The sequence below is a fragment of the Periplaneta americana genome, chromosome 11 (assembly GCF_040183065.1).
Source record: "Periplaneta americana isolate PAMFEO1 chromosome 11, P.americana_PAMFEO1_priV1, whole genome shotgun sequence".
NCBI lineage: Eukaryota > Metazoa > Arthropoda > Insecta > Blattodea > Blattidae > Periplaneta > Periplaneta americana.
In genome coordinates, this window is record NC_091127.1 from 92,934,464 (window position 1) to 92,947,565 (window position 13,102).

The 13,102-nt window shown below is 34.5% G+C and overlaps 1 protein-coding gene across 8 annotated transcripts in view; it reads left to right on the forward strand.

Annotated features, from left to right (window-relative positions):
- The window catches only part of Vav (Vav guanine nucleotide exchange factor), a 384,489-nt gene that overhangs the window by 112,672 nt on the left and 258,715 nt on the right, over window positions 1-13,102 (forward strand). For all 8 annotated transcript variants that reach the window (XR_011334865.1, XM_069839772.1, XM_069839777.1 and 5 more), the window contains 2 exons: window positions 689-892; window positions 6,624-6,743. Coding sequence is in view for 7 of the 8 variants with exons in the window: in XM_069839772.1 (XP_069695873.1) it covers window positions 689-892; window positions 6,624-6,743 (324 nt within the window). In the remaining variant the exon portion in view is untranslated. The remainder of the gene's footprint in view (window positions 1-688; window positions 893-6,623; window positions 6,744-13,102) is intronic.

The following is a 13,102-nucleotide window of genomic DNA, read 5'->3' on the forward strand; positions in this document are numbered from 1 at the left end:
TTCAAATACTTCGTGTCGCTTCTCTTCACTTCGTCATAATGTTCATGTTTCTGTCCCCACACTTCACACAAAGCACTTCACTAGTCTCTTCCTTAGTTCTTTTTCAGGGGTCCGCAGAATATGCTTCTTTTTCTCTTAAACATTTTCTTTGTCATTGCTATCCTCCTTTTGACTTCCTGCCAGCAGCTCATGTTACTGCTTATGGTACATTCCAAGTATTTGAAGCTGTCGACTTGCTCTACTGCCTTATTTAGTATTCACACATTTATCTTATTTATTTATTTTTTCCTATAACCATATATTGACTACACCCCAACTCTGGCTACTAGCAACAGGCATCTATAATGAACACCGATCAAAATACCCCTCATTTCTCGTGAAAAACTGAATAGATTACAGTGAACTTTATGTTATCAGCAAACAGCTGGATACATTAAGAATATTGATTCCTATTATAACCATGTTCTTCAACATCTTAAATGATCCCAGGATGCCCCAGCATGGAGATGAGGAGAGTGAATTTGACTAATTATGCCCCCTGGACTTCACCGAAATTTACCACAAAGATTAAATATTGGTTCTATTAGAGTTTTTGACATGATCAGAAATCGAGAAATTCCAATTAGACTTCGCTCCCTTTGATTGTATGTAATTGAATAAATGTTATGGATATCTTTTTTCTTTACAGGAACTCTCTGAAATTCATGCTGGTTTTCACAGTCAGTTGCGTAAAGCTGTTACACCAGGTAGTACTACCCGCCTTAGTGAAGTTTTTCTCAATTGGAGGGAAAAGTTCCTGATATACGGAGAATATTGTGCAAATCTTACAAATGCCCAAGCTCTTATTCAAGATGTATGTAACCGCAATGAAATTGTTAACCAGGAAGTTATTGTAAGTTGAATTATACTTGTCATTATTAAAATTGTTACTGTTACTGTTGTTTTGTTTTTGTTGTTCTTGTTGTTACTGTTGTACCATATCTGACACCAGTATTTATTATACCATATCTGACACCAAAATTTATTGTTGAGCTCTATCATATCCGACACCAGTATTTTGTCGTGCCCCTTGCCATGACAAGGGCGGATGGGCTTATCTTTGAGATAATCGCGAGTTATAATCTCTATCAAGATAATACAAACAAATTAGACACTGCGTTATACTTCCTAACTCTCTGATATGATTTACAAACTGTACTTGCTTATGGATAGGAGGGATTCCTACTTAGAATGTGATCTCAGGCTTTCAAAATAATCACAAGGGTAGAAATTCACTATTACTAAGTTTATTAACAAGATATCAATTTACTACAGATAGAATATTGAGTATTGAGATTGAACGATTTAGAAAGTATGAAAATTTATGTTAATTTTGAAGTACCAAGATGAACTAGTTAAATGTAAAGTCTAAAGATTGAACTGATGATTTTACTTACAGTAGATAGTTGGGCGAACCCTGGTGCTGTTCGCAGTTGATGCCATTTTTCTTCCTGAACGTCGGGAAGTTACGATCGCTACTGCATGACCGCTGTCTTTACCAATAACTAATGACCGCATTTTGGACGTTTCATGTCCATTTATAAGTTCTGGAACCGCGTCCTTTGTGACGTAACAGAGTGACGCTATTTTACCCGCGAATCTTCTAAAAAGACGGTATTGCATTCACTAAACACCACACTTCTGATTCTTAACCATTATTTCAGATCGGCATTTCCGGTCATCACTTAGAACAATACAGATTTAAGGAACTCTCATGATTGGATCTCTGTTTTTGATTTACCGGTAACCAATAGAAATTGATGTCTCGCGAGAGATGCTGCATAATCTATATATCTTTCCTTATATGTCAGCTGTTGCTAAGACTGACTTCGTGCTAAAAAGTGCAAGCGTACGCATTCCTGCCTTGTTCAAGGACTGGACTTTCAGCTTCTACTAACGTCGGTAAACTGTATGGTAATCTGTCGAAACAGGAAGCGATCTCTGTCGTATGTCAAAGGCATGTCTTCAAGTGAATATTTTAATAAGTACGATTTCATTACTTTAAAATAAAGTGAAAATATATTGCTTATGGTCATAACAAAGTTATGATTGCTTATCATAATCCTTGGGCACAACATTACCTTATTCTTTTAAGAATTGGGCCTATTGACCAATTGTAAATGGTAAACATTAGGTATTCACAAGTTGTGGATTATATGATCAGCACAGTTGCTTTGTGCAGAAGATAATATATCACAATCTACTCAAATGTATCTAATTTCAATTACTTGTGAAAAAATAGTGGTTAAGATATAATGAAACAATAGATGCAATGCAAAGTGAAATCTCATCAAACTTTATTATTTTTCTCACTTTCCATCAAAAGATGAAGTAGCAGTCATGCTGTAAGGTTTTCTAGCAGTCACGATGTCAACATAGGAAAAGACGCAGATACTGTGGTTTGCTGAGTTAAAATTCATTCTTGAAGTAGAACATCCCCATAATGTCCACTTCAGGAGGAATAGAAAACTGACACATTCTAATTGAATACATTCGGGACAGTCCTCAACTTAATGTTCGGTATGCATTCTCACAGAATGAAATCATTGAGCCTTTATCTTCTTCAAGACAACTGTTACTCTTGTCGCATACCTCGACATGTTGCAGCCCTTCCCTCAAATTCAACATTACATTCCATTTTGAACAAGATGATGTTTCTCTCTCATTGACACAGAAATTACCTGACTCTGGACTAATTTTTTTTCTAGTCATTGGATTGGTAGAGAAGGATCCGATCACATGGCCCTCAAGATCCTCTAATCTTAACCCCATTATTTGTGGTTATGTGAAAGACGAAGTTTATGCAATGACAATCAGAGATCTTGATCACATCATTGCAGCCATTGCCAATGTGACAGCAGAAATGTTATGGCAGGAGATTGTCTGCAGTCTTAATATCTCTGCAATTGAGGGGCGTTTTCACAAAACTCGTTATCTACATTTTTTTCGATTTTGAGGTTTTAGCGTATCCTTATGTTTTTGGGTCAGGAGAATCCAATGGTGCTATCAGAATTAAGCTAAAGTTGGTAAGCATATCAATAAATTGATCTTGAAATAAAAGAGATTTTTCAAAACTCTGTATCTACAGTTGTGTATTTTAGAAAAGAGTTGTCTTGAAAAAAAGAAGATTTTGTAGATAACGAGTTTTGTGAAAACGCCCCTCAATTACACATAGAAATGTGATGATTTGTTTAAGTAATGTAAATGATACCTTAAAATGACTATTACACTTTTACTACGTCACACTACTTTTGACCAGTAAAACGGTACGAAAGGACGTCTTTCAACCAATCATGACTGCTTATCGCACAATTTTATCGCATCCCTAGCATTTGTTTAATTTTATCGCGTCCCTAGCATTTGTTTCTTTGTTTGCCAACATTTCAAACTGCACTGGTCTGGACGTCAAAAAACAGAAAATTACAAACCACTCCCGTCGATGCACAGCACTTTCAAATATGACTCGCATTGGCATTCAAACAACAATTAATAAAGAACACTGGTCATATATGAAGGGCACCATTCGGAAATCCTGAATAAGTTGAGGGCTACACCATGTACGTACATCAACGAGTTCACTTCTTTTACGCACAGTCCAATATAACATCAACTGAACCACCAACCACTAAAACATTCAAATTTGAAAATTGTACTTTCAATAATTGTTTCTTTTAAAATTATTCATGTTTATTTTTTATTTCATCATCGTTAATTAAAATGTTTCTTGTTTATTTCATCATCCCTAATTAAAACTTTTCTAACACTCATTTATATTATTTAGTTTATGTTATAGCTTCTGCTATAACATATTATGAATAGTCACGAATCAGAGATCGTTTAATACTAAGATTTATTGAAAATCATCTGTCAAGTGATGTTGATTACTGGGATCGGGATAATTGAAGTGGAATGCAACTGTTTTAATAAAAATGAAACTGAATCAACAAAGCCTTCTTGACCAGTAACCGTTCACAGAGTTCAATGAAGATTCCATAGTTGGCACAACTGATAAGAAAACAGCTAGGCCTAATCATAACACACTACTGCCATCTACTAGCGTAATATTTATAATGTTGAGATGGTACAAATTTGAAGGCAGTTTTGTATTTTCGTAAGTCAATTAATATTTTATTGTATTGGAGTACTTCGGTACTGCTGATCTTTATATACTTTCTTCTAATCGTGTAATAGTCAATTAAATCCCACTCTAGTTTTTATTTTCTCTGGATAAATCAAAGCCTCTAGTGAGATTACTGTTGATAAATTAATTATACTTGGTGAGTTTTACTTTCAGATAGAATATAGTGTTTCATCATATCTTGAGCCATTAACTTTTCACTGGAATTGAAATTAGGTTTATTCGAGTGGAACGTTCTGTATTTCTAATTACTTGCCAGAATTAGAAGCACACTGCTTGATTGGTAGTCACGCAGTACACAACTATTAATGTCATATTTAATATATTGTTTGCGTAGCAAAATAGGTAAATTGATGTCGAAATTCAGCATCTGACTGATGCAGATACTTTCCAGGACTTAGTGAAAATATATTTTGTGTTTGGTAATAGTATCGATAAAAGTTTTATTTGAAATAAAATTAAAATCAGCAGAGTTTGTGCATGTATTGCTTCTATAGCATGGTATGTGTCCTCAAAATTATCATGTTATCGAATTTTACACAATGAAAATAAGTGACCATACAGAAAGTTGAGAACACCCAAAACCTATCAGGTCCAGTTATTTATATTGAAGCTTATTTCATATAGTAAGAGTGTAATTATTCTAGTAACTATAAATAAATTGTATGTATAAAGAATTAACGGGGAAGGTTGCAGGCAAGTGCCCAGCACCTCAAAACTAGGCCCACTCAGCTAAGGGAGTAAACTCCAACTATGTAAAAATTGCATTTGTAAGTATATAATATTCAAACACTTTCAAAATGAAAAGACCTCTTGGAAGACCAAGGAGTAGATGGAAGAATGAGATCACAAAAGATACCTGGATTTGCAGGTTGACGCCTGGAAAGATCTGACTATAGACAGAACAGAGTGGAGGCACTTTGTGAAATTGACTGATTGACAAAGAACTCAACTTGATTCCTCCCCCCCCCCCCCCTTTAAGTATTTATGTATTGTTGCTGAAGTATCTAGGTAAAGTGATTTTGATGATCCACACTCAGCTCACAATCTTGAGAACTTATACTTAACATTTGAGGATATTTTGAACAAATACTGTAGAAGATTCTTCACCTAACATAATTAGGAACATTAAATCTAGACGTTTGAGATGGGCAGGGCATATAGCACATATGGGTGAATCCAGAAATGGATATAGAGTATTAGTTGGAAGACCTGAGGAATAAAAAAATCTTTGGGGAGGCCAAGACGTAGATGAGAGGATAATATTACAATGGACTTGAGGGAGGTGAGATATGATGCTAGGAACTGGATGAATCTTGCTCAGGATAGGGACTGATGGCTGGCTTATGTGAGGGCGGAAATGAACCTCCAGGTTCCTTAAAAGTCATATGTAAGTAAGTAAGAAGATTAATACATACAAAGATACTTGTGTGTGTGTATTTGTGTTTGTGCGTGCGTGCGTGCGCACGCGTGGGGAAAAGAGAGCTCTCGCTACTTCAGATAATTGCGTAATAGCGTAAATATATTCTACATGCTAATTATTACAATAAAACCTGACTTCATTATGGTAAAATTATTACAGTAAAACTTCATTTATACGTTTTTATGGGGATCTGAAGAAAAAATACTTAAGTGAGAAAACAGCATTTAATAATATTTGAACTAGCAATGTTTGATGACTATAAATGAAGGAGTTCCGTGAATTTAGTAAAATTTTCACAACAGGCATTTAGAACTTCATAGTTAAACCACGTTTGAGCATATAATACGGTACTCAAATTTATAACACATATTCGTGAAGAATGTAAGAATGGGACTTCAGGAAAAAACGATAAAGTGTGAAAAACACATAAGTGTGAAATGTATAAAAGAAGTTTTACTGTAATTTTTTTAACCAGTAAGGAAATGGTCCACTTTCACAAAGCATGGTGTTATACAAAATACCATTACCAGCACCACCACCATTATAGTGCATGAGAAATAAAATTCTATTAACCAAGTTTTATGTATACTTGTATCATGCAGTTCTCCAAAGGCAGCGAAAACAGTGATAGTGATAAAGAAGTGGATTTAGGTTTTGCACAAATGGAGACCAACAGCTGCTACGTAAGAGGTGTGACAACACTGTGCTCTTGTGCTACGAGGTAGCTAGTAATGTGACAGCCTTATTTCTCATGCATTGTACCATCACCACTACCACCACCACCACCACCACCACCACCACCACCACCACCCCCCTCTCGCTGCTGCTAAATAGAAGTAGATAGCTTATTAACTATCCATTGTTCCTACATGCTGATTTCTCCTTCTCCTCTGCTCCATAGGAAAATGATCACTGAATATAAGTTATTTAAGATGGAAATATAGTTTACAAGAAAATGGGATTTCAACTTACGGCACTGTATTCTTTAAATTACTGAACAGTTACAATTTATTTTTGTTGCAGAGGTGTCAACAAGATGCTAATAATGGAAAATTCAAATTGAGAGACATTCTTTCAGTTCCAATGCAGAGAATATTAAAATACCATTTGCTTCTAGAAAAACTCATTAGTGAAACACAACCTGTGAGTATGTTAATGTGATCTTTTCCCTTAAATAAAATCAGTGTTATTTGTACATTGGTGAATATAATAAATTACTATTACTGTACTTACCTATTTTTTAGACTGAAATAATATTGGGTTTCAGTATTCATTTCGTATTCCTGACTTTTCCTCGTGGTTTAGCAGTTACCATTCTAGTTGTTGAATCTAAGGTTCGTGGCTTTAAAACCTGGCTAAGGATGATGGGTTTTAAAAGTTTGATAAAGCCAGTAGCATGGCTTCCTCTGACAACTAAAGCTGTGGGCCCTGTGTCGTAGATTTATGGCACTTGAAATATTCTTGATAGAGGGCTTCAGGCAAAATTTGTCTACCATTTCTCACCCATGTTGAATTTGACTCTAATATGAGCAGCTGTATGCATTGTTAAATAAAATACCACCACCCTCACCTCTCCTTCTTCTCGTCTTTTAAACCAGGGGTCGGCAAACTACGGCTTGTGGGCAAATTCTGGCCTGCCATCGCTTTTTATATGGCCTGCAATCTAAGAATGAATTTGATATTTTCATATTCTTTAAAATTGCAAAATACGTGTTATACAGTCAGATTGTGGAATTTAGTTGTGAGAAAGTCCTTACGTGGTGCTCCAATAGCTTTGCATTCGCACTTTGCTGTGCAGTCAGTTTTGGTCATTTGGTGTACTAATTTGAACCTCAGTTTGGTGAAATATTATTAAAAAAAAAAAAAGAAAGAAAGCAGTTTCATTCTTCTCACTAATAGGCCTATATTTCAAGAATTGTTTACTTTTTCTTGTTGTTGTTAATCAGCAACTAGTAGTCAAGGCGAATGGATGTACTGTAATTTGCTCCGAATTGCAGAATCAGCATAGAGAGAGTGGTGCTCTAAGCCAAAAGACACGACTGTCAGACAACAGGAACAGCAGAAAACGGAAATAAAATGGGTGTGGACTTAACATGAGTATAGAGCAAGAATTGAAAGGTTTAGCAGAAGAAGAATTAAGGAAAAGAAATCAGGAGAGAGATGAGAAGAAAGAATTAAATTGGGAAATTGAGGTAGTCATAGTAATATTATTAATAGTGTTGTGGGATTTAATCAATTAATCGATCAATTTCTGTTGTAAGATTAATCAATCAAAAATATTTAATCGAATAATCGAGTCTATTAAAATTAATCGGTTGTAGTTGATATTAATTATTATTTTGTTAATACAGCTCATACTAAAAATTCAGACAATATTTTTCTCTTGGAAATTGCTTACTTAAAGGCACAATAGTATTGTTATTTTCTAACTGTAAACTAGGTAGCATAGAGAAAATCTTTGCACAAACACCTTAGAAAGAGATGGAGATATGAGGACAGTGACCTAGTCTACCTCTATTGAACGTTAAAACACAATGCGAAACCCTTATTAAGTTTTATGGTTTTCCAAGAAAACTTCCACCTCATCTTCCTAGCATATGAAATACATACTTTCCTGGGATTCATCCCCCTCATCTCTTATAAAATAACCATGTCTACACTGTGTGCAAGTGAGACCGTACCTATCTTCTTCTTTTTCTAAAATCTGGTAATTCGGATTACAATAGGAGCCAGTCTTCTGTTTTGACTGCTGTACTTTTGCAGGTGCTGTTTTCATGTACAGCAGATTTGTGGACTTCCGGATCTTACAGACATAGAGACAAAATTAAAAATTCTGCTCTTAAAGCTCTAAATCAACTACATGAATGGAATACATCAAATTTGATGACACTCAATTTAAGCAAAAGTAACTATCAAATATTTTCACTCGGTAAAAAAGAAAGAGAATTCAATATCCAATACAATGGCCAACACCCTCCTAGGACTTATGAATCCAAATATCTTGGAGTTATTTTCAATAGTAAGTTAACATGGAGCAACCATTTGAAATACATTTCTGAAAAAGCTCGTAAAAGATTCTCCCTTCTAAAAAGACTAGCAAGAAAGAAATGGGGATACTCTAGGAATACTTTGAACACTACATACAAAATATTTATACAGCCAGTGCTGACATACTGCGGAGAAATTTTAATTACTTCACCTTTCATAAACGAAATAGAATATGTTCAAAACCAAGCTCTCAGACTCATTACTGGTGGAATCAAAACAACTCCAATAGATTCTATGAGATTCCTCGCTAATATTAACAGCATCAAAATGACAATAGAAGAAAAAGCACTGATTCAATATGAAAAACTTATTAGATTACCAGGAAACAATTGGCATTCATACAGTCCTCTCTGTAGATTGAAAACTCAAAAAAGTTTCATATCCATTGTCCAAGAATTAAAACAGAAAATCAATATCCCGAATTTAAAAGAAAACCTCAAATTAAACCAAACCCTTTAACTCCATTAAATATGGAATATAATCTAAATTTAACGGAAGAAATACTAAAATCAGAAGTAAACACTGAAATACTAAAACAATTGTCTTTAGAGACAATTAATATTAGGTACCCTTCACAAAACTGGCTTCATTTGTACACTGATGGATCCTTGATCTCCAGAGAACAAGGTGCCGGTGCAGGTGTTCCGTGCTGTCTCTTCTCACTTTATAGATCTCTTGGGTATGGAACAACAAGTTTTGATGGAGAAATCATTGCAATAAGGGAAAGTCTCAGGAATCTTCTATGCCACATCAATAAATTTAGGAATGCAGTTATATTGTCAGACTCCAAAGCAGCTATTCTATCAATAGTCTCTAAACACACACCTTCATCTCAAACAGCAGAAATAACTAAAATGCTCTCTCAATTAATATCAGTCAATAAAAGAATTGTATTCCAATGGATACCATCCCATTGTGGAATCCTGGGAAACGAGAATGCGGATGCTTTAGCAAAGAAGGGCAGCACTGCTACTTACAGACCTGTTACTAAATCTACGTATTACTCTGTGAAAAGATTTATTAAATCTACATACTTAGACTTCAACAAACAAAATTTGATAACACAATCTCAAGGGAAAAAATGGAACTCTCTGCATCAAAATCCACAGTTAATTCCCGATTTACCATGCAAATCGTCTGTAGCTGTATTTAGATTGGCAACAGGCCATGATTGTTTGGCCAAACACCTGCATAGAATTGGAATATATCAGTCCCCTAACTGCCCATTGTGCAACTCAAACCAAGAAATGGATTCGGAACACCTCAAAATCTGTGCTTCAGTGGCTGGCCATGATAATATCTTTGAAAAATATTGGAGTGCAAGAGGTCAAATGACTTTATTGTCAAACGCCTGGCATTAGAAAATAACAAGAACAACAACTTTTGCAGGTGCTTGCAGTTTCTGTACTGAGTGTGTACATGACGCTTGTGTGTTTAGTTTGATAAAGAAAAAAATCAGTTTTCTGTGGTCTGTGAAAAGTGTAAACTCCATTATGTCATATGAGAATTTAAGAGATAAACTCGGTGAAATGTTTGGATGTAAATTGAACGATCTTGGAGAAGTGCTTGACAGAAAAAAATTTTGTCGTGTTTAGTGATGCAGGAAACATTGTTACTAAACGTAGAGCAGCACTTAATTCGAGCATGTGAATGCACTCACATGTTTAAAGTCATGGATGAAGCAGTGTTAACTATGTGAGTCTTCATACTTTTTGTTATTTATGTTTGTCTCAAAAATGCCCGGAGAAATAGACACAATAAATTATAAGCCTCATAATAAATATGTTAGTAAGTAATTAAAATAGTTGTTTTGTAATATAAGGATACAATATATATATATACAGATATACAAAATTAATTTAATACTTACGTTTATCACCGAACACAAGTTAAATTTAACAATAATTGTGTATTACAGTATATTAAAACATTTTTTCAACTCAATCAAAACTCGATTAATCGATTAAATTCAAATAGTTAATCAATTAAATATTTTGATTGGTCAACAGCACTGGTTATTAATAATGGGAGAAATTGAAATGAATCTGGTACCAACGAGTTGGAAGAGCAAAGAGATGAGAGAATAATTAAGGAAGAAATGAAATTAGGATTCATAAAAATCAGTCAGGATACAAAACTACAGCTACAGGATTTCAGTCAGACAGTATTATAGATTTGAAGACAAACATGGAGAAAAACAACAAAAGAATTGTAAAGCTACAACAATTAAAAAATCAGTTGGAAAAGAAAATTAGTGATTTAGAAGCTAACCAGAGGAAGAAGAATTTGTTAATTTTAGGTCTAAACTAGGACGAAAGAGAGTATGGGGATGAAATGTAAAATGCAATCTGGTGAGCATGTTGGAAGCTTTTCGGAATAATCATAGATGGCCAGAAAGAAGCAGCTTATAGAGTTGGCAAAGGGACATTTCGGCCAGTTTTAATTAAATTGCAAAATTTAAGGACGAAAGAAATGATTATGAACAGAGTGAAAAATGCGGGGAACAAAATTGTGTTTTGAAAATGATCTTAGTTACGAATTAAGAAGAAGAAAACTATTGTTACCATATCTGAATACAGCGAGAAGCAAAGTACATTTTACAATCATGCATAACTACAAATTGAAAATTAATGATAAAGTTTACTTGAATACTGTGAAAAGAATTTTGAGAAACCAGAGTTTTGGACTGAAATCGAGCAAAGTCAGGTGAATCAAAGTAAGCAGCGTGTAATGTACGTGAAAATATACAGAGGTCAGGCAGTATGTCAGGAAGAAAGAAATGAAGACGTACTAAATTTCAACAACGGTTAAACGAGAGAAGATATACACTGGGGTTACTTGCAACCGGCTGCAAGAACAAAACAGCTGACTAGAATAAATCAAGGAAAAAGACTAAGTGAATGGCAGATAGCAGATACTGCTGAAAAAAGAGTAGGGAAACAACTGGAAAAAGACGAAGTGAATGGCAGATAGCAGATACTGCTGAAAAAAGAGTAGGGAAACAACTGGAAGTGTCTGAGATCAGGAACGTAGACAAGATGTTAAGAGGACACCAGAGTGATGCGGACCTCGGCACAATGTAAGCAACTGAACGCGTGGTCGAGAATAATGCAGAAATCAGCATGTAAACAAAAGATAATGGAAGAATCAAATGGAATTGTCGACCTACCCCAATTACCCAGCATCATATGGTCAAAGAGAACAGGTGATGATCCGAAAAACTATAACTTAAGATTAAGTAGCACACGTGAAAATAAGGTAAGGGTTAGGAATGGAAGTGATCCTATGTGTGAAAAGGGGTTAGACAAAAAGATGAAGAAAAAATGCGAAGATATAGCAGGGACAGAGAATGGAAAAGATTCAAATCCAGTGACTACTAAGGATTTTGAGAATTTTATAAGTATAATGAAAAAAAGATCTGAGGAGTTATGTAAAACGTTAAATAAGTCAGTAAGGAAGATAAAAGGAAGTGTAAAATGGGGAGGGAGCAAGTTAGGATAGCAAATCACAGTACAAGGAAGACAAGTGAGTGAAGTGTAAAGAAAGCAGAGTGAAAATAAATGGTCAGTGAACATGTGGAAGAATCAGATATAATAACGCACTTGTTTTTTAGATGGTGAATCGGTGACTAGTGATAAGCATTATTAGTAAGCAAAGAGAGACAGATACTATAAAAGTATGGAGAAGGAGACGAACTAGGATAACAAATCACAGAATAAAGAAAACAATTGAGGTAAATAAGTGCAAGAAACAAATGAGTATAATGTAACAACAAACTTTTTGTACAGGGATAAAGCAATGATTACTGATTAGTAGTAAGTAAAATGAGATCGAAATAATAAACTGATAAAAAATGGATCATGAAAGAAGTAGTGGAAGTGACAATTTTGAATAGGTTAAATTAAGTCATTAATTTTGGAATGAAGGAGATAGTATAAGAAATTAGTTGAGGATGGATGTAAGAGGTTTCAGAAAATAGTGAAGAGAAAAACGAAACTGTTACAGTGCAAAATAATGACTAGTGATAAGAATTATAAGATAGTAGTCTATGAGACTAGTTAAAAATGGAAGAAAATGTAGAGTACCATCAACCTGTCTAGAGTCGACCAAGGAGTTTAAAGTTGACTGCTTTGCACTTAACAGCTTGAAGCCCACATGAGTCATTCCACGTCAAATCGCACAAAATTATACAAATTTTGACCTTCATATTTCTGATTGCGTTTATATTTTTTTTACCAACTCTATGGGTCTCATAAACCAACAAGTGTATTTTTGTTTCCTCCTAAGTCCACATGTTTTTAAAATATTACATGTTAAAATTCGTTAAAAATGTCGCACAATGCAACATTTAAAGCGTCATATTTCTGACGATATTGATGTTAAAATTTTTTTGAAAAATGCATTTAAAAGCTTAAAGTACTGTCTTTTATTAAATATTTACTAACTAATTTTAA